The sequence below is a fragment of the Salmo salar genome, chromosome 21 (assembly GCF_965601325.2).
Source record: "Salmo salar chromosome 21, fSalSal1, whole genome shotgun sequence".
Classification (NCBI taxonomy): domain Eukaryota; kingdom Metazoa; phylum Chordata; class Actinopteri; order Salmoniformes; family Salmonidae; genus Salmo; species Salmo salar.
In genome coordinates this window covers 2,021,888-2,043,927 of record NC_138311.1, presented here as the reverse complement: position 1 = coordinate 2,043,927, position 22,040 = coordinate 2,021,888, and the positions used below count along the sequence as shown (strand labels likewise).

Below are 22,040 nucleotides of genomic sequence, written 5' to 3'. Positions count from 1 at the left end.
ATGAATTGATGTGCGCTCAACACCCGTTGAATATGGCCGGTTTTCAGTAAACGATGGCAAAAAGTGTAATTAAATTGTTTCCAGCAGCACAGTTACAGTCACCAATGCTCTGGTTTACACGAAACTGCCTAACCAGCTCTGCTAGGGCGAGTAAAATGGTCAGAGTGGTCTCATTTGTGTCCTGAAGTAGCTAGGAAGCTAGCCAAGGTTAGCTTGGGTGCTTGACTGCTGTTGTAAGGCCAGAACGCTCAAATCAACAGTACTCCTTGGTCCGAATGTCCAGTGTATGCTCCGAGAGCGAAACGGACTGAATTTACCCAGAGGGTTTTTCGTTTTTCATGGAATAAAAACACCATAATATTAATTAAATTAATTAAGCAAGTACCAGTCAAAAGTTTGGACACACCTACTCATTCCAGGATTTTTCTATATTTTTACTATTTTCTGCATTGTAGAATAATAGTGAAGACATCACAACTATGAAATAACACATGCAATTAGTTAAGAACAAATTCCTATTTACAAGGACAGTCTACTCCTTCCTCCCCGTCAGGGAATTGAACCCCGGTCTCCCACGTGCCTCCAATATGGAAGACTATCAAATACTTCTCAAAGATGCCCTCTGGTGGTCAAACTAGCAGTAACAGAAAATATGGCTGACAATTAGGTAACATGCCACAGAATGCTGCAGCAGCCCGCAAGGTGTGCCGCAGTATGATGTAACTTTTAAAGGAGGAACCACTGTAAGTCACAAGTCACGACTTCACAGGAGAGCTGTTAGAACGTAAAAATGCGGTTTTGGCAGAAATCCCTTCTCAAACATGTGAACTTTCATGTGCCTTAATATCAAACGTGTATCCCATCTGTAAATACGAATAAAAGTGTTAAATTATGAGCCTAGTTGGTTTAGCCACAGAAAAAGCAAGCAATCTTCTCGCTAGCCATGATTGGTTGAGATAATGAGTGGGCTGGACATGCCAAGAGATGAGTTTGGATTGGTCAACCATACAGCATGCGCCTGTCTATTGGAGCTGGTCAGTATGTCTAGGTAATCATGCCAAACACGGCTTTACATTTTTTTTATTGTGTAGTAAAACTGCATAAACCTAATGTCAAGTTAACCTGTTGGGGGTAGGGGGCAGTATTGACACGGCCGGATAAAAAACGTACCCGATTTAATCTGGTTACTACTCCTGCCCAGTACCTAGAATATGCATATAATTGCTTTGGATAGAAAATACCCTAAAGTTTCTAAAACTGTTTGAATGGTGTCTGTGAGTATAACAGAACTCATATGGCAGGCAAAAACCTGAGAAGATTCCTTACAGGAAGTGCCCTCTCTGACAAGATCTTGTTCTTCTTGTCTCTGTTTATTGAAGACTGAGGATCTTTGCTGTAACGTGACACTTCCTACGGCTCCCATAGGCTCTCAGAGCCCGGGAAAAAGCTCAATGATATCGAGGCAGCCCCAGGCTGAAACACATTATCGCTTTTGGCAAGTGGCCGATCAGAGGACAATGGGCTTAGGCGCGTGCACGAGTCGACTCCATGCTTTATTTTCTTTCGTCTTTTTACCTAAACGCAGATTCCCGGTCGGAATATTATCGCTTTTTTACGAGAAAAATGGCATAAAAATGTATTTTAAACAGCGGTTGACATGCTTCAAAGTACGGTAATGGAATATTTCTAATTTTTTTGTCATGAAATGCGCCGTGCTCGTCACCCTTCTTTACCCTTTCGGATAGTGTCTTGAACGCACGAACAAAACGCCGCTGTTTGGATATAACAATGGATTATTTGGGACCAAACCAACATTTGTTATTGAAGTAGAAGTCCTGGGAGTGCATTCTGACGAAGAACACCAAAGGTAATAACATTTTTCTTATAGTAAATCTGATTTTGGTGAGTGCTAAACTTGCTGGGTGTCTAAATAGCTAGCCCTGTGATGCCGGGCTATCTACTTAGAATATTGCAAAATGTGCTTTCACCGAAAAGCTATTTTAAAATCAGACATATCGAGTGCATAGAGGAGTTCTGTATCTATAATTCTTAAAATAATTGTTATGCTTTTTTGTGAACGTTTATCGTGAGTAATTTAGTAAATTTTTTGTAAATTCACCGGAAGTTTGCTAGTTCTGAACGTCACATGCTAATGTAAAAAGCTGGTTTTTGATATAAATATGAACTTGATTGAACAAAACATGCATGTATTGTATAACATAATGTCCTAGGTGTGTCATCTGATGAAGATCATCAAAGGTTAGTGCTGCATTTAGCTGTCTCCTGGGTTTTTGTGACATTATATGCTAGCTTGAAAAATGGGTGTTTGATTATTTGTGGCTGGGTAGTCTGCTGACATAATCTAATGTTTTGCTTTCGTTGTAAAGCCTTTTTGAAATCGGACAGTGTGGTTAGATTAACGAGAGTCTTGTCTTTAAAATGGAGTAAAATAGTCATATGTTTGAGAAATTGAAGTAATAGCATTTCTAAGGTATTTGAATAACGCGCCACAGGATTCCACTGGCTGTTACGTAGAGAGGTTAAAGAGAGGTTAAAGTTTACTGTTAGCTAGCAAATGTTAGCTGGCTGGCTCGCTAGCTAACGTTATATGTATGCTCTCCACTTTCTGGAGGACCGAGTTTTCAAATCAGTGGAATTTGAGTGTGATAGCTAAGGAAATGGAAAAAACACCAGTCTGGATTACATCGTGCATGGCATCAGACAGGAGACACGCCCAACCATGATGTATACTGGTAAGATAGTCTAGCTACAGTGGGGCAAAAAAGTATTTAGTCAGCTACCAATTGTGCAAGTTCTCCCACTTAAAAGGATGAGCGAGGCCTGTAATTTTCATCATAGGTACACGTCAACTATGACAGACAAAATGACAAAAAAAATCCAGAAAATCACATTGTAGGATTTTTAATGAATTTATTTGCAAATTATGGTGGAAAATAAGTATTTTGAGGATCAGTGTGGCAGATGTGTTGTTACCTACCCTCACCACCTGGGGGCGGCCCGTCAGGAAGTCCAGGATCCAGTTGCAGAGGGAGGTGTTTAGTCCCAGGGTCCTTGGCTTAGTGATGAGCTTCGAGGGCCAATGAATAGCATTCTCACGTAGGTGTTCCTTTTTGTCCAAGTGTGAAAGGGCAGTGTGGAGTGCAATAGAGATTGCGTCATCTGTAGATCTGTTGGGGCGGTATGCAAATTGGAGTGTTCTAGGGTTTCTGGGATAATGGTGTTGATGTGAGCCATGACCATCCTTTCAAAGCACTTCGTGCTATGGGTCGGTGGTCATTTAGACAGGTTACTTGGGCACAGGGACTATGGTGGTCTGCTTGAAACATGTTGGTATTACAGACTTGGTCAGGGACAGGTTGAAAATGTCAGTGAAGACACTTGCCAGCTGGTCAGCGCATGCTCGGAGTACATGTTCTGGTAATCCGTCTGGCCCTGCAGCCATGTAAATGTTGACCTGTTTAAAAGTCTTATTCACATCGGCTATGGAGAGCGTGATCGCACAGTCGCTTGGAACAGCTGGTGCTCTCATGCATATTTCAGTGATACTTGCCATAAAGCGAGCATAAAAGTAATTTAGCTCGTCGGGTAGGCTCGTGTCACTGGGCAGATTTTGGCTGTGCTTCCCTTTGTAGTCTGTAATAGTTTGCAAGCTCTGCCACATCCGACGAGCGTCGGAGCCGGTGTAGTACGATTCGATCTTAGTCCTGTATTGATGCTTTTCTTGTTTGGTTCATTCGAGGGCATAGCGGGATTTCTTATAAGCTTCTGGGTTAGAATCCCGCTCCTCGAAAGCGGCAGCTCTACCCTTTAGCTAAGTGTGGATGTTGCCTGTAATCCATGGTTTCTGGTTGGGGTATGTACACACATTCACTGTGGGGGTGACGTCATCGATGCACTTATTGATGAAGCCAGTGACTAATGTGGTATACTCTTAAATGCCATCGGAAGAATCCAGGAACATATTCCAGTCTGTGCTAGCAAAACAGTCCTGTAGCTTAGCAGCTGCTTCATCTGACCACTTTTTTATTGACCGATTCATTGGTGCTTCCTGCTTTAGTTTTTGCTTGTAAGCAGGAATCAGGAGGATAGAATTATGGTCACCAAATGGAGGGCGAGGGAGAGCTTTGTCCACGTCTCTGTGTGTGGAGTAAAAGTGGTCTAGAGCTTTATTCTCCTCTGGTTGCACATTTAACATGCTGGTAGAAATTAGGTAAAACTGATTTAAGTTTCCCTGCATTAAAGTCCACGGACACTAGGAGCTCCGCCTCAGGATGAGCGTTTTCGTGTTTGCTTATAGGTGTATGCAGCTCATTGAGTGCGGTCCTAGTGCAAGCATCGATTTGTGGTGGTAAATAGACAGCTAAGAAGAATATAGATACCTCTCTTGGTAGATAGTGTGGTCTACAGCTTATCATGAGATACTCTACCTCGCGCAATCAAAACCTCGAGACTCCCTTAGATTTCGTGCACCAGCTGTTGTTTACAAATATACATAGACTGCCAACCCTTGTTTTACCAGAGGCTGCTGTTCTATCCTGCCGATACAGTGTGTAACCCGCCAGCTGTATGTTATTCATGTCGTCGTTCAGCCACGACTCTGTGAAACATAAGATATTACAGTTTTTAATGTCCTGTTGGTAGAATATAGGTGCTTGTAGTTCATCCACTTTATTATCCAGCGATTGTACTTTGGCCAATAGTACCGATGGCAAAGGCAGATTAGCCACTCATCGCCGGATCCTTACAAGGCACCCAGATCTCCTTCCGTGATATCTCTGTATTTTTCTCCTGCGAATGACAGGGATGAGGGCCTCGTCGGCTGTCTGGAATAAATCCCTCTCGTCCGACTCATTAAAGAAAAATTCTTTGTCCAGTTCAAGGTGAGTTATCGTTGTTCTGATGTCCAGAAGCTCTTTTCGGTCATAAAAGAGCCATAGGCTACAAAAGCTATAGGACATTTATTTTAGTAATTTTTTTATACTAGGTCTAATAGCCGTTTCGTGGAGAGAAGCAGGCCTGCTCTTGCTAAATTTCTGAATGCAAGATCCTTCTTCTGATCTCCCAACCTACAATATGTAAATGTACTGCTGTCTATTTCTATTGATGGTTGATGGTTTATGTTTAGACCTGCATTGCTCAGCGGTATAACCTTGAGCTATTAAATATTGCTTATCTCATGAGTCGATCCAGGATGGCGCTTAAGTACGTAATACGTTTACATTGCAACTTATTCTGTTTTTGTTTATTAGATGCTAAATGAACTCTTGATTTCCGGGAGCCTCCTCAGCTCATATGTTAGTAGAAGTTCTGGGATACTGATAGGTGAACGTATATTTGGGATTTTATTTTCTCTCTCGTTCGAGGTCGTGCATTTCTGGCATTGGCCTGACAGTGTAAATTTGATTTGTAATATATTTTTCCTATTTGTATATGCTTGGTAAAGGTTGGTTGAGGCGAAGGTAAATGTTGGGGAAAGTTGGGGGACAGGGTGGAGAGTAAGGGTCCTTGCTGGGGGTGAATGGTCGGTTGAATACTGCTCGAGTGTGAGTGCTACATATGCTGCTCTTGATGGTTTGGTGCGCTTTCATACCTTTTTATTGAGTTGCACGTTATGCAGGCCACCATAGGAACTACAAACCAGAGGAGGGCTTACATTTACTTCCTGGAATGTCAAGGGCTTCAACGAACCAATCAAGAGAGGCAAGATCCTAGCCCATTTGAAATCACTCTCATCTGATATTATATTTTTGCAAGAAACCCATCTGAAAAACAATTCTCATAGCAGACTTAAATGTAGGTGGGTGGGTAAAGTGTATCATTCTAGCTTATCCGCAAAAATGAGAGGCACAGCAATTCTGGTATGGAAAGGAATTCCCTTTCTACATAAAACCACTATTGCGGAAAAAGAGGGTCGCTATGTGATCGAAATAGGAGAGATCTATTCTACTTCTGTAACTCTACTGAATATCTATTGACCATACATTGATAACCACACCTCAAAAGAGTCCTTGCCCTGATCGCAGATATCTCCCACACTAACCTGGTCATTGGGGGGGACCTTAACTGTGTGCTAGACCAATATTTGGATAGATCCTCTACCCGGCGAACCCCTACCTCCTATTCAAGCGAATTCTTGAATACCTACATCAAAAATGTTCTTCCCCAGGCGTCATTGTGTCTGTTTCTGTTTCTTGTCTGTGCGTTGTTCATGTTTCTTGTTGTGTACGTTTATTTATTAAATGTATTCACTCCCTGAACTTTCTTCCCGACTCTCAGCATACATCGTAACAGCTGTGAAAAATATTTATTTGCTGTTTATCCTGTTGGTCTTTCATTCAAACATTCACAAAAATCAAACCTTTAATTTAAGTAAAATGATTGAAAAAAATAAATGTGAAATAAATGAAACAAATATTTTTCTTCGAAACATGTGTGCCACAATTATTGGCACCCCTAGAAATGATTATGAGTAAAATGTAACTGAAGTATATTCCCATTCATATTTTACCTGAGTGATTTAAGTTCACCTGAGTGATTAGGAACACTTAAGTGGTAAGCCATGACTTCCTGTTACACAGGGGTATAAAAATGAGGTGACACACAGGCCAAGTTCCCATAGTCATCCATCACTATGGGAAAGACCCGAGAATACAGTAATGATGTGCAACAAAAGGTTGTTCAGCTGCACAATTCAGGAAATGGCTATAAGAAAAAAACTCAACAGTTGAAAATGCACATTTCCACTATCAGGGCAATAATTAAGAAGTATAAAGCAACTGGAGATGTTAACCTCTCTGTGCTAGGCGGGACGAATTCGTCCCACCTACGCAACAGCCAGTTGAATCCCGTGGTGCGATTTTCAAATACCTTAGAAATACTATTACTTCAATTTCTCAAACATATGACTATTTTACAGCATTTTAAAGACAAGACTCTCATTAATCTAACCACACTGTCCGATTTCAAAAAGGCTTTACAACGAAAGCAAAACATTACATTATGTCAGCAGAGTACCCAGCACTAACCTTTGATGATCTTCATCAGATGACAACCCTAGGACATTATGTTATACAATACATGCATGTTTTGTTCAATCAAGTTCATATTTATATCAAAAAACAGCTTTTTACATTAGCATGTGACGTTCAGAACTAGCATAAATTCCCCGCAAACTTCCGGGGAATTTACTAACAATTTACTAAATTACTCACGATAAACGTTCACAAAAAGCATAACAATTATTTTAAGAATTATAGATACAGAACTCCTCTATGCACTCGATATGTCCGATTTTAAAATAGCTTTTTGGTGAAAGCACATTTTGCAATATTCTAAGTACATAGCCCAGCCATCACGGGCTAGCTATTTAGACACCCGGCAAGTTTAGCCTTCACCAAAATCAGATTTACTATTACAAAAGTTTGATTACCTTTTGTTGTCTTCGTCAGAATGCACTCCCAGGACTGCTACTTCAATAACAAATGTTGGTTTGGTCCAAAATAATCCATCATTATATCCGAATAGCGGCGTTTTGTTCGTGCGTTCCAGAAACTATCCGAAATGGTAAATCAGGGTCGTGCGCATGGCGCATTTCGTGACAAAAAAATTCTAAATATTCCATTACCGTACTTCGAAGCATGTCAACCGCTGTTTAAAATACATTTTTATGCAATTTATCTCCTAAAAAAGCGATAATATTCCGACCGGGAATCTCCTTTTCGGCAAACAGAGGAAAAAACACAAAGACGGGGGTGGCCAGTGCACGCGCCTAAGCCCACAGTCCCTTGATCGGCCACTTGAGAAAGGCGATAATGTGTTTCAGCCTGGGGCTGGAATGACGACATTCAGGTTTTTCCCGGGCTCTGAGAGCCTATTGGAGCCGTGGGAAGTGTCACGTTACCGCAGAGATCCTTTGTAATTGAATGAGATGTCAAAGAAAGACAATAAATGGTCAGACAGGCCACTTCCTGTAAAGGAATCTCTCAGGTTTTGACCTGCCATTTGAGTTCTGTTATACTCACAGACACCATTCAAACAGTTTTAGAAACTTTGGAGTGTTTTCTATCCAAAGCCAATAATTATATGCATATTCTAGTTACTGGGCAGGAGTAGTAACCAGATTAAATCGGGTACGTTTTTTATCCAGCGGTGAAAATACTGCCCCCTAGCCATAACAGGTTAAAGGTTAGATTTTTCTGAATATTTTGAATGAAAGACAAAGAGGATAAACACAGCCAGTTTTTTCACAGCCAGTTTTGCTCATATTTACCAAGGGTGCCAATATTAGTGGAGGGCACTGTATATCTGTAACAACCGTCGTTAGGAATGGACCAAGGCGCAGCGGGAATGTGGATACTCATGTTTATTGATGAAAAAACAAGTAAAGTATCCACTGGAAAACCAAACAAAACAATACTCACGACGGCAACAGTGTGACAGGCTAAACAAGCAGTGATCACAAACAACTACCCACAACCCCAAAGAAAAACACACACAACTATATAAGACTCCCAATCAAAGGCAACTCAACACACCTGCCTTCAATTGGGAGTCTAATCACCAACACAAACCCCTTAACATACAAAAAACCTGCCACATCCTGACCCAAAACTGATACCATACCTCCCTCTGCTGGTCAGGACGTGACAATATCTAAAGTAGATCCTAACCCTTTAATTATACTAAACTTTTTGGAGGACTTCCTGAACCAGAAAAATAACTTCCTGAATAAGGAAAAATCTGAGAAATTTGAGAAACAATGAAATCTCAAAAGAGTGGCAAGACCATCGACCATTTCGAATCCCACCGTACCTTCTCCGCTATGCAATCTGGTGTCGTGTATTTGGCTATGCCGGATTAAGTGATATGACATGCTAACTTATAAAATGATTTCTCTGTAATTAATATTACCTGATTAAGCTAATCATGTAAATGTAATTAACTAGAAAGTCGGGGCACCACGGAAGAACGTTTATAGAGCTGTTATCTTCCGAATAAACTCTTAAAATACTTAGTAATATTTTACCTCGATAGCAGTCAATATTAACCCTTGTCTTATTTTCAGTCTCATAATGAAAGTTGTAAGTTCTTGGCTATCTTCACGAACCCTGGCTAACAAGTTGAATCAGCAATACAAAATTGGGTTTAATTATTTATTTACTAAATACCTAACTAATCACACAGAATTACAAATACACAGAATACAATGTCGTCATACAGAAAACGTCCCAGTAGACGGAACAGATATGACGGCTGGTTACACAAAGGAAAGGGGGTTGGGCTTGAATGAAAGAGCGGGAAGATTTAGGAACAGAGAAACAGCAGCTATGCTATCGTAAATACATTATCTTATGCATTCTAAATTACCGCCCATTTGGAAAAGGAAACTGCAATAAATATTTACTCTGAGCTGCGCTTCGGTAGATTGGTCGTAGATGCTGGCCGGGTTGGCCAACAGATCTTCCTGTTACTCGGAAGAATGTCTCTGGTGGTCAATTGGATACGTGGTGGTATCTTCGTCCGTCTGTTAGACTGGATCCGTCGTCCGTCCTTTCCTAGCCCACGTTACAGCGGCCGCTGCTAAGTCAACGGCTAGGAAGTAGCACTTCTGTAGTGAATAAGCTCAAAGTTCATACCAGTTCATACCATAGCTCACGCCGAGGTTGGCTTAGTTGACATGTGTGTCCTTCTAACGTAGAGGCTGCAGGCCTCTCGTACTGGAACTACCTGGTTATCTTTTCGTCAAAGGATTATATAGTGGAGAGGGGGAGGGAGGTGTTTCATCGTTTATAACCCCTGTCTCTTCACAGGGTTGGCCACTGATCGAGCAGGGCACTTTCCTTATGAAAACCCAAATCTCTCATTCGGAAGCTAAAATTACATTTCATCTCCTAACAAACATTTTCAATATCAAACATTTCAATTGCATAACAATTCCATGTGACTCTGATAACTAGAGGGTGTATACTTTCTCAGATACAATTTATGTCGTCCTGTCATCAGTCATAATGTCTCAGATGACAACCGAACTGACATACATACTCATTACGTTCCCAAGCATATTTCCAACTGGTTTTATTAACCGAATATGTGGTACCTTTCCACATTTGTTTGATGTTCCCAGACTCTCTATATTTAACACAGGCTATTCAGGTCCTTCAGTAGATTCAGAGAGAGGGGAAGGGGGAAAGGTATTTATGGGGGGGGTCATAAACCTTACCCACAGGCCAACGTCATGACACTGGTTTCCGAGCTAGTCACAGGTGCACCTCAGCCATGCTCAAGGTCCTAAACGATATCCTAACCGCCATCGTTAAAGACAGTACTGTGCAGCCGTCTTCATCGACCTGGCTAAGGCTTTCGACTCGGTCAATCACCACATTCCTATCGGCAGACTCAACAGCCTTGGTTTCTCTAATGATTGCCTCGCCTGGTTCACTAACTACTTCTCAGATAGAGTTCAGTGTATCAAATCGGAGGGCCTGTTGTCCCGACCTCTGGCAGTCTCTATGGGGGTGCCACAGGGTCCAATTCTCGGGACGACTCTTTTCTCAGTATATATCAAGGATGTCGCACTTGCTGCGGGTGATTCTCTGATCCACCTCTACGCAGATGACAACGTTCTGTATACATCTGGCCCTTCTTTGGACAATATGTTAACAAACCTCCAAATGAGCTTCAACGCCATACAACACTCCTCCCGTGGCCTCCAACTGCTTTTAAATGCAAGTAAAACTAAGTGCAAGCTCTTCAACCGATCGCTGCCCGCACCCGCCTGCCCAACTAGCATCATTACTCTGGACGGTTCTGACTAAGAATACGTGGACAACTATAAATACCTAAGTCTCTGGTTAGACTGTAAACTCTCCTTCCAGACTCACATTAAGCATCTCCAATCCAAAGTTAAATCTAGAAGCGGCATCCTATTTCGCAACAAAGCCTCCTTCATTCATGCTGCCAAACTTACCCTCATAAAACTGACTATCCTACTGATCCTTGACTTTGGCGATGTCATTTACAAATTAGCCTCCAACACTCTACTCAGAAAATTGGATGTAGTCTATCACAGTGCCATCCGTTTTGTCATCAAAGCCACATATACAACCCACCACTGCGACCTGAATGTTCTCTTTGGCTGATCCTAGCTACATATTCGTTGCAAAAACCCACTGGCTCCAGGTCATCTATAAGTCTTTGCTAGGTAAAGCTCCACCTTATCTCAGCTCACTGGTCACCATAGCAACACCCACCCGTAGCATGAACTCCAGCAGGTATATTTCACTGGTCATCCCCAAAGCCAACACCTGCTTTGGCCGCCTTTCCTTCCAGTTCTCTATTGCCAATGACTGGAACGAATTGCAAAAATCACTGAAGTTGGAGACTTATATCTCCCTCACTAACTTTAAGCGTCAGCTGTCAGAGCAGCTTACAGATCGCTGCAGCTGTACACAGCCCATCTGTAAATAGCCCATCCAACCAACTACCTACCTCATCCTCATATTTGTTTTTATTTTTCTGCTCTTTTGCACACCAGTATTTCTACTTGCACATCCTCATCTGCACATATATCACTCCAGTGTAAATTGCTAAATTGTAATTACTTCGCCACTATTGGCCTATTTATTGCCTTACCTCCTTACTTCAATTGCACACACTTTCTACAGATGTTTCTATTGTGTTATTGACTGTATGTTTGTTTATCCCATGTGTAACTACGTGTTGTTGTTTTTTTCACGCTGCTTTGCTTTATCTTGGCCAGGTTACAGTTGTAAATGGGAACTTGTTCTCAACTGGCCTACCTGGTTAAATAAAGGTGAAATAAGCCCGGGCCCAGATGGGTTCCCTGGTGAATTTTATAAAACATTCAGCAACATTCTCTCCCCCTACCTGCACAAACTGTTTGTTCAGGACAATGAGGACGGATCTCTCCCACCTACTTTGGATGACTTGGTTATTACAGTTATACATAAAAAGGGTAAAGATCCGGAAGAAATAGGGTTATAGAGACCAAAATCTCTCCTCAATACAGACCAAAAGATCTTAGGAAAAACTGTCTCACAGGCTTAGCACTTTAGTGGGCAAATCGTTCCATTCCAACCAGACCGGCTTTATCCCTAACAGAAACTCATTCTTCAATCTCAACATTTTGTATTCTCCGAGGTCACCCAGCGTGGAACTTGTCGTTATATCCCAAAAAGGCCTTTGACAAAGTTGAGTGGTCCTATCTACAGTTGAAGTCGGAAGTTTACATACACTTAGGTTGGAGTCATTAAAACTCGTTTTTCAACCACTCCACAAATGTCTTGTTAACAAACCATAGTTTTGGCAAGTCGATTAGGACATCTACTTTGTGCATGACACAAGTAATTTTTCCAACAATTGTTTACAGATAGATTATTTCACTTATAATTCACCGTATCAGAATTCCAGTGGGTCAGAAGTTTACATACACTAAGTTGACTGTGCCTTTAAACAGCTTGGAAAATTCCAGAAAATGTTGTAATGGCTTTAGAAGCTTCTGATAGGCTAATTGACGTCAATTGGAGGTGTACCTGTGGATGTATTTCAAGGCCTACCTTCAAACTCAGTGCCTCTTTGCTTGACATCATGGGAAAATCAAAAGAAATCAGCCAAGACCTCAGAAAAACAATTGTAGACCTCCGCAAGTCTGCTTCATCCTTGGGAGCAATTTCCAAACGCCTGAAGGTACCACGTTCATCTGTACAAACAATAGTACGCAAGTATAAACACCATGGGACCACGTAGCCGTCATACCGCTTAGGAAGGAGACACGTTCTGTCTCCTAGAGATGAACGCACTTAGTTGCGAAAAGTGCAAATCAATCCCAGAACAACAGCAAAGGACCTTGTGAAGATGCTGGAGGAAACAGGTACAAAAGTATCTATATCCACAGTAAAACAAGTCCTATATCGACATAACCTGAAAGGCCGCTCAGCAAGGAAGAAGCCACTGCTCCAAAACCGCCATAAAAAAGCCAGATTACGGTTCGCAACTGCAGATGGGGAAAAATATCGTACTTTTTGGAGAAATATCCTCTGGTCTGATGAAACAAAAATAGAACTGTTTGGCCATAATGACCATCGTTATGTTTGGAGGAAAAAGGGGGAGGCTTGCAAGCCAAAGAACACCATCTCAACTGTGAAGCACGGGGGTGGCAGCTTCATGTTGTGGGAGTGTTTTGCTGCAGTAGGGTCTGGTGCACTTCACAAAATAGATAGCATCATGAGGAAATAAAGTTATGTGGATATATTGAAGCAATATCTCAAGACATCAGTCAGGAAGTTAAAGCTTGGTCGCAAATGGGTCTTCCAAATGGACAATGACCCCAAGCATACTTCCAAAGTTATGGTAAAATGGCTTAAGTACAACAAAGTCAAGGTATTGGAGTGGCCATCACAAAGCCCTGACCTCACACCTATAGAAAATGTGTGGGCAGAACTGAAAAAGCGTGTGCGAGCAAGGAGGCTTACAAACCTGACTCAGTTACACCAGCTCTGTCAGGAGGAATGGGCCAAAGTTCACCCAACTTAATGTGGGAAGCTTGTGGAAGGCTATCCGAAACGTTTGACCGAAGTTAAACAATTTAAAGGCAATGCTACCAAATACTAATTGAGTGTATGTAAACTTCTGACCCACTGGGAATGTGATGAAAGAAATAAAAGCTGAAATAAATCATTCTCTACTAATATTCTGACATTTCACATTCTTAAAATAAAGTGGTGATCCTACCTGACCTATGACAGGGAATTTTTACTAGGATTAAAGGTCAGGAATTGTGAAAAACTGAGTTTAAATGCATTTGGCTAAGGTGTATGTAAACTTCTGACTTCAACTGTATTTAAGTTCCTACAGAAATGCAATATTGGAGATGGGTTAATAAAATGGATCCAGCTTCTATATAGGAACCCCTGTGTGAAAATACTCACTAACCAATCATTGTCACCCCGATTTAACCTTTATAGAGGGACAAGAGGGGGTTGTGCGTTGTCGCCTCTGCCTTTTGCTCTAGCCATTAACCTCTCGCTCAAGCAATCAGATCTCACACAACAATACACAGCTATCATACTAAAGACACTCCATATAAGATTTCTCTATACGCAGATGACATTCTCCATTATGTAATGGAACCCCAATCTAGTATTCAAGCTATTGTTGATTTGATTAACCTGTTTGGTACTCGGGATATAGAATAAATTGGAACAAGAGCGAATTAATGCCCATACGATTGCAAACCCCTCTTGGTTAGAACTTCTTCCATTTAAGTTCAGATAAATTTACTTATCTAGGAATTGTAGGTACCAAACAATACTCCTCTCTATTTAAAGAGAATTTTCCCTCTCTGATGCAAAAACTCAAGGCAAACATAGCATTTTGGAGAATTCTCCCAATTTCCCTGCTTGGAAGAATTAATGCCATTAAAATTGTCTTCCTCCCATAACCACTTGACCTATTCCAAAACATTCTGGTATTCATACCTAAGTCCTTTCATAAACAACTGGACTCAATTATCAATCCATTCATCTTGGATTATAAAACACACAGGATAGGTAAAAAACACCTCTTTATGTACAAGATGGAAGGAGGATTGTCATATTTTACTATTAAGCCTCTAACCTCCATGCTGTTATGTTTGGCTGGATGATGCACCTGTCATCCAGCTGGTTTAGTATGGAGCGTAAGGATTGCCACCCCTTCTCTATTGGCATGGTGATTTTGTCCTGTGGCAATTAGGAGATGTCACTTTCTAGTAACAATCCTGTAGGGGCCTTCCAAGTGGCGCAGTGGTCTAAGGCACTGCATCGCAGTTGCTAGCTGTGCCACTAGAGATCCTGGTTCGAGACCAGGAGACCCACGGGGCGGCGTACAATTGGCCCAAAGTCGTTCGGGTTAGGGGAGGGTTTGGCTGGCAGGGATGTCCTTGTCCCATCGCACTCTAGTGACTCCAGGCGCATGCACGCTGATACGGTCACCAGGTGTACGGTGTTTCCTCCCAGACATTGGTGTGGCTGGCTTCCAGGTTAAATGGGCATTGTGTCAAGAAGCATTGCTGCTTGGTTGGGTTGTGTTTCGGGGGATGCATGGCTCTCGACCTTCGCCTCTCCGAGTCCGTACGGAAGTTGCAGCGATGAGACAAGACTGTAACTACCAATTGGGTACCACGAAATTGGGGAGAAAAAAGGGGTAAAAGTAAAAAACACTAAAAACAATCCTATTATACATAGCACAGTCCTTATCTGGAAGCAAATTGTGGTCCATTTTGACCTTAGACCAATATCATTCCTGCTCCCTATTGCAAGGAATCCCTCTTTTGCCCCCTCTAACCTTGAGCAATGGGAAGAGCTAGGGATCAATACCATAGGGGATCTATATATAGAAGGGACCTTTGCCTCCCATATATAGCCAACCCTATTTTCAGTCTGTCACACCTGAGGATGTTGTAATCAGCAATGTCAATGTCTTTATCCAGGATCGAGTCATTTAGCCAAGTCTTTATGAGAACCAAGATATCTGGGCTCGTGACATGCACCCAGATCTCAAGAAGGTCCATCTTTGACATCAAACGTCGAACATTGATATGTAACAGCCCAAGCCCTATACATGATTTGAAAGCAGCAGAGGTATCCATATTTATTGTATTTTAAATAATACCTTCTCAATTGGGCTAACAGTAACAGAGCTAACAGTGGAATTAAACTTCATGGTCACAAGATTATTATTGACAATATCCCTGGGAATATGGTTATCTATAGCAGTACGATAATGCTGTGAAATAGTGGAAATGGGAAGAATTACCTGAGCAGGGGTTGGGCTGTTTTTGAGTTAATGCTTTATAAGAAACCCAACTTTTGCCCCTTTCATATATGACTCACCACCTGGATTCAGTCTTATGTTGCAAAATTTGAAATTGTGCTTTTGGCAGACATTTACTGACACTGGCCATATTCAACGGGTGTTGTACACACGTCATGTAACTTTAGCTTAAGACATATAGCTAGCTAGCTAGGTAAACAATGAACCTAGCTAGGTAAACAAAGTGTACGTTCACACAAGTCACGTAATGTTAGCTAACAAGCCAGCCAGCTAACGTTAGCTAGTTAAACAACAATGAACAGTGCCAACAATGCCACAGTGCTGGGAGCTAACCAACCAGGTTCAATGTTAGCTAGCTAACATTAGGCTCTAACTACAAAAGCAAACGGCTCTGGGACACGAATAATAACGTCAGCTAGGGAGCCAGCCAGCTAACTTTAGCTAGTAGTGATGCACCGATATGATATTTTTGGCCAATATCCAATATTTTCCTTGCCCCAAAAAAATACCGATAACCAATATTAAAAATTTTTGCGGCCATTTAAGCATTCTAGTACAGTTAAATAGCTAACACACACAAGGACGCAGCGGTCTAAGGCACAGCATCTCAGTGCAAGAGGCGTCACTACAGTCCCTGGTTCGAATCCAGGCTGTATCACATCCGGCCGTGATTGGGAGTCCCATAGGGTGGTGCACAATTGGCCCAGCGTCGTCCAGGCTGTTATTGTAAATAAGAATTAGTTCTTAACTGACTTGCCTAGTTAAATAAAGGTAAAATAAAAAACATCCATAGATTAGGGCCTAATGAATTTTGACTGATTTCCTTATATGAACTGTAACTCAGTAAAATATTTTAAATTGTGGCATGTTGCGCTTATATTTTTGTTCAGTATAAAACAATTAAAACAAATGTTTTAAGGTATAAATGTATTAAAAATATAAAACACAGGAGCACTGTATCACCATTCAAATTTTCTACTTCCCTTTGTAGACACTCCAGCAATATTGATGCTCTTCAAGGTGCTCCTCAAGGTAAAATAATAAAGACTTATTACTGAATGTTATTATAAAGTGTTATAGAACTTTCAAACTTTCAAGATTTCGCATGACTGGGCAGGGGTGCAGCCATAGGTGGGCCTGGGAGGGAATATATCCACTTGGCAGCCAGTCCCATCCAATCAGAATGACTTTTTCCCCACAAAAGGGCTTTATTACAGACAGAAATACTCCTCAGATATGGAGGTCCTGGGATGGCGTGGTTAGATTGTGAAGCCGGTTGGATGTATGGCCAAATTCTCTAAAACGACGTTGGAGGCAGCTTATGGTAGAGAAATTCTAATTAAATTCTCTTGGCAACAGCTCAGGTGGACATTCCTGCAGTCAGCATGCCAATTGCACGCTCATTCAAAACTTGAGACATCTGTGGCATTATGTTGTGTGACAAACTGCACATTTTAAAGAGGTATTTTATTGTCCTCAGCACAAGGTGCCCTGTGAAATGATAATGCTGTTTAATCAGCTTCTTGATATGCCACACTTGTCAGGTGGATGGATTATCTTGGCAAAGGAGAAATGCTTATTAACAGGGATGTAAACAAATTTGTGCAAAATATTTGAGAGAAGTAAGCTTTTTGTGCATATGGAAAATGTTTGGGATTTTTTATTTCAGCTCCTGAAACATGGGACCAACACTTTACATGTTGCGTTTATATTTTTGTTCAGTGTAGTAAGCAAGCAGGGATGTAGTAGTAAAATAAAGATGGGTGAACACTGAACGCCGGTCAAATAACTTGACCGCTAGTAAACCACTGCATAAAAATGTACACTCGACTGGGGAATTTGATACTACCATCGGAGTTTACATGTGTTTATGCTCCTCTACATCCCTGTATCAGCACAGAGGAAGTAAAAGCTCTGCAAGACAAGAGGTCTGTAGCAGTTTAACTTCTAGAAGTGCTCTCCTAGAGCCCTGAGAGTGAGCTCCCTCGAAGAGGGTTTGAGGTTTCTAGTTTTGTCTCAATATACTGCCTGAACATTGAGGACTCCATTCAACTGACTGTGCTCTCCACTGCTGTTAACAAACCGGGAAAAGGCCATGGAGAGCTGGTCATAAACTTTCATGAGCCACTGTGAGTCAGAGAGTGGGTGGCTGAGTGAGTGACAGGAAAGTAAGAGAGGCAGGGAGAGAAGAGAGATCGAGCAAGACAGAACAAGAGAGAGAGAGAGAGAGAGAGAGAGAGAGAGAGAGAGAGAGATGGGGTTAAATTCTGCCTGTGACATTACAGGATGTGCTGTTGTCTCCCACACTATAGTTTAAACTATGGAGCTCAAATGGGACCGCTGATTGACAGACAGGTTGAACCTATAGGCAGGTCTATAGTACAAGTGAGGGAATAGTACCAGTTGGGCCTCTCCGATGTGGAGGTGGGATTTCTGCTTGGTTCCACATAGCTGGCGGAGGTGGAGAATCACCAGCTCATTCTCTTCCTGGTCCGACACAGGCTTCATCCTCTAAAGGGACGAATACGTATTTCAGTAAATCCATCCATCAATCAGCCAAATGTATTTATAAGTCCCTTTTTTTACATCAGCAGTTCTAACAAAGTGATTTTACATTAACTTGGCATAGACTCCAAAGAGCAAAGCAAAAGCGAGAGAAAAAACAAAATCCCCAAGAAGCAAAAAACCAAGGGAGTAGCCTGGCTCAGAGGGGTGACCCAATCGGTTCTGGCTGGGCCACTACCCATTGCTGTCATTGGTGCCAGTCTATCTATATTTGATCTATTGGTGTCGTCGGTGTCATTGAATACAATATAAATAGATACATTTTCTAAATGGGGTTGGTAAAGCTACTAGCTGTTGGAGCCCGAAATATATCTACTGCTCCATTTTGTCAAAGATAGTCCTCTAAAGATACAGTAGATATTAAAGATAAGATTTCTATTATCGCTGCTCTCATTTTTTACATGGAGGATCTGATTAAGAAACATAGTACTATTAATTGTCAAAACTGATTCTAAGAACAATCATTATCTTCAGTCTCACAGTCCTTATCAGACCTAGGTTCAAATACTTATTGAAATCGTTCAGATTTAGCCTGTCTGGAGTTCCAGAAGGGCAAGGTTTGCAACTATTCTAATGGTCAATTGTGCCAGACAAGCTCAATGAAGCACCTATAAAGTATTTGAAATGATTTTTAAATGGTATTTGAATCTAGGCCTGGTCCTTACCTGAACTCGCTCAAAGATGTCGACCTGTTCGTTATCAGTCAGTTGAGAGAGGTACTTCTGGATGGCCAGCTTGGCCCTGGGAGGATACAGACCTGGATTCACACACACAGGAACCAAATTAATTGCCATTAAGCCCCCCCCAAAAAATTGAATAGACTGGGAAGAGGAGAATTGAACGGAGCACACAACCAACTGCGTCGACTGATGTTGAGATATGCAAAGACAGTGTTTTCAAACTCAAAATGTGGAGCTACTTTTTCTAAGAAACTGAGGTAGAAAAATGATCTGACTCAAAAGTGATTCAAACTGCAAACCCTATTTGACAGAGAAGCTGGTTATGCACTGCTTATGAATGGTTTATGACTGCGGCATTAAGTCCTCCTGTAGGTACCCTTCAAATAAAAATTACCTTTCCAATCTGTATTTGGAAAGATAATTGATTTAGCTTTTATTGTCTCCTTCCCCTGTCCTGTAATTTTTTTTGTTATTTTGAAAGCAAAAAAAAGCTGTCTTCAAAAAAGTGTTCACACCCCTCGACTTATTCCACATGTTGTTGTGTTACAGCCTGAGATTGTGTGTCACAAGCCTACACACAATATCCCATAATGTTAAAGTGGAATTATGTTTTTAGATGATAATTTCTTTTCTCAAAAAATTCAAAGTTGAAATGTCAATAAGTATTCAACTCCTTTGTTATGGCAAGCATGAATCATTTCAGGAGTAACATGTGCTTAAGTCGCATTATAAGTTGCATGGACTCTCTGGGTGCAATAATAGAGTTTAACATGATTTTTGAATGACTACCTCATCTCTGTACCAACCACACACATACAATTATATGTAAGGTCCCTCAGTCAAGCAGTGCCTTGCAAAGAAGGGCACCTATTGGTAGATGGGTAAAAACATTATTTAAAAAAGCAGACTGTGGCAGACGACATGAAGAAGTGAGGGGAGTGGTTATTGAAGGGAGATAATCACTCACTGCTAATCACTTCCCTCTCCGTTCTCTGCCCCTTTGTGCAGGTCGCTTCCTCTTTTATCCCCAAGTACTCCCTGGCTTAATGATCCACAGGCTCGCGTTGTTGGGGCAGGAAGTCCATATAAGCCTCGGGGGTGGAGCCATGAGGCCAATGGTGACTTTAAAACAGTTAGAGTTTAATTGCTGATAGGAGAACTACAACATTGTAGTTACTCCATAATACTAACCTAAATGAGTTAAAAAAGGAAGCCTACATATTCCAAAACATGCATCCTGTTAGCAAGGCACTAAAGCAAAACTGTAACAAATTTGGTAAAGAAATGAATGTCAAGTCCTGAATACAATCCGGTATGTTTGGGGCAAATCAAACAACACATCATTGAGTAGTACTCTTCATATTTTCAAGCATGGTGGTGGCTGCATTATGTTATGTGTATGCTCAACATTGGCAAGGACTAGGGAGCGTTTTAGGATAAAAATAAATGGAATAGAGCTAAGAACAGGCAAAATCCTGGAGGAAAACATGGTTCAATCTGCTTTCCAACAGCCACTGGGAGATAAATTCACCTTTCAGCAGGACAATAACCTACAACACAAGGCCAAATGAACACTGGAGTTGCTTACCAAAACGACGTTGAATGTTTCTGAGTGGCCTAGTTACAGTTTTGACTTAAATCGGCTTGAAAATCTATGGCAAGACATGAAAATGGCTTTCAAGCAACGATCAACAACAAACTTCACAGAGCTTGAAGAATTTTTAAAAGAATAATGTGCAAATATTGTACAGTCCAGGTGTGCAAAGCTCTTAGAGACTTATCCAGAAAGACTCTGTAATCACTGCCAAAAAAACAGCTGTAATCACTGCCAAAGGTGATTCAAACATGGGGTTGAATACTTATCTAATCAAGATACAGTATATTAGTGTTTTACAATGTTAGAATTGTTCTTCCACTTTGACAGAGTATTTTGAGTAGATCACTGACCAAAAAATACAATTAAATCCATTTTAATCCCTCTTTGTAACACAACAAAATGTGGAAAAAAGTCAAGGGGTGTGAATACTTTCTGAAGGCATTGTAATAGATCCGGAAGACAGCGGCGTACCCTCAATCCTCTCGCAGAGTTTGTGCAGGTCGTGCATAGGGCAGGCCTCGCACAGCTTGACCTGTGTCTTGGCGCTCTGCAGAGCTGCTGCCGTACTGAAGGCCTGCTTCAGAGTAAGCATCACCTCATCCACCTATAGGCACACATATACACACACACACAGCAGTCTAACTCCACTTACAGTAAACAACTATTTGGATTCCTAGCATTCCACAGAACCAGTCCTCCAGGCTATTTCAGAAACCAATACATTATGACCAATGTTTTGTGATACTGGTAGGCCTACAGTAGATTTAGTTGTGCATTACAGCTTTAGTTAAACATTTTGACATAGCCCAGGTATATAATAGCAACAATTCAAACACATTATGTGGCCCAAGCAGGAAGCAAACTCACAACCATGCTAAAATGGTTCTCCATCTCCAGATAGTGAATGTGCAAGCTCAGCCCTTCTGTAAGACCCATGATTGAAATATTCAGCTAATCAACACCTTCTCTCTGGACCATAATTAGCTAAATCGTGTGTGTTGCTGCAGGGTTGGATCAAAACTTTACACATGGGGAACCCTGCTCTAATGCACTGAGCCATTGGAACCACAAGGAGTCAGTCAGGGACCAATTTGAATTTGTATTTATTATGGATCCCCATTAGCTGCTGCAAAGGCAGCAGCTACTCTTTCTGGGGTCCGGCAAAATTAAGGCAGTTAAACAATTTTGAAAACATTACAATATCACAAATTTCACAACACACTAAGTGTGTGCCCTCAGGCTCCTACTCCACTACAACATATCTCCAAAGCAAAATCCATGTGTATGTGTGTATAGTGCGTATGTTATCATGTGTGAATACGCATGTGTCTCTGCCTATTTTCCTA

The 22,040-nt window shown here is 41.4% G+C and overlaps 1 protein-coding gene across 1 annotated transcript in view; it reads right to left on the bottom strand.

The window, feature by feature from the left end:
• tbc1d4 (TBC1 domain family, member 4) overlaps positions 1-22,040 on the bottom strand; it is a 160,712-nt gene that overhangs the window by 73,483 nt on the left and 65,189 nt on the right. The window contains exons 7-9 of the mRNA XM_014163748.3: positions 21,166-21,298; positions 19,083-19,174; positions 18,253-18,363 (exon numbers count right to left, since the gene is read on the bottom strand). Coding sequence (XP_014019223.1) covers positions 18,253-18,363; positions 19,083-19,174; positions 21,166-21,298 — 336 coding nt within the window. The remainder of the gene's footprint in view (positions 1-18,252; positions 18,364-19,082; positions 19,175-21,165; positions 21,299-22,040) is intronic.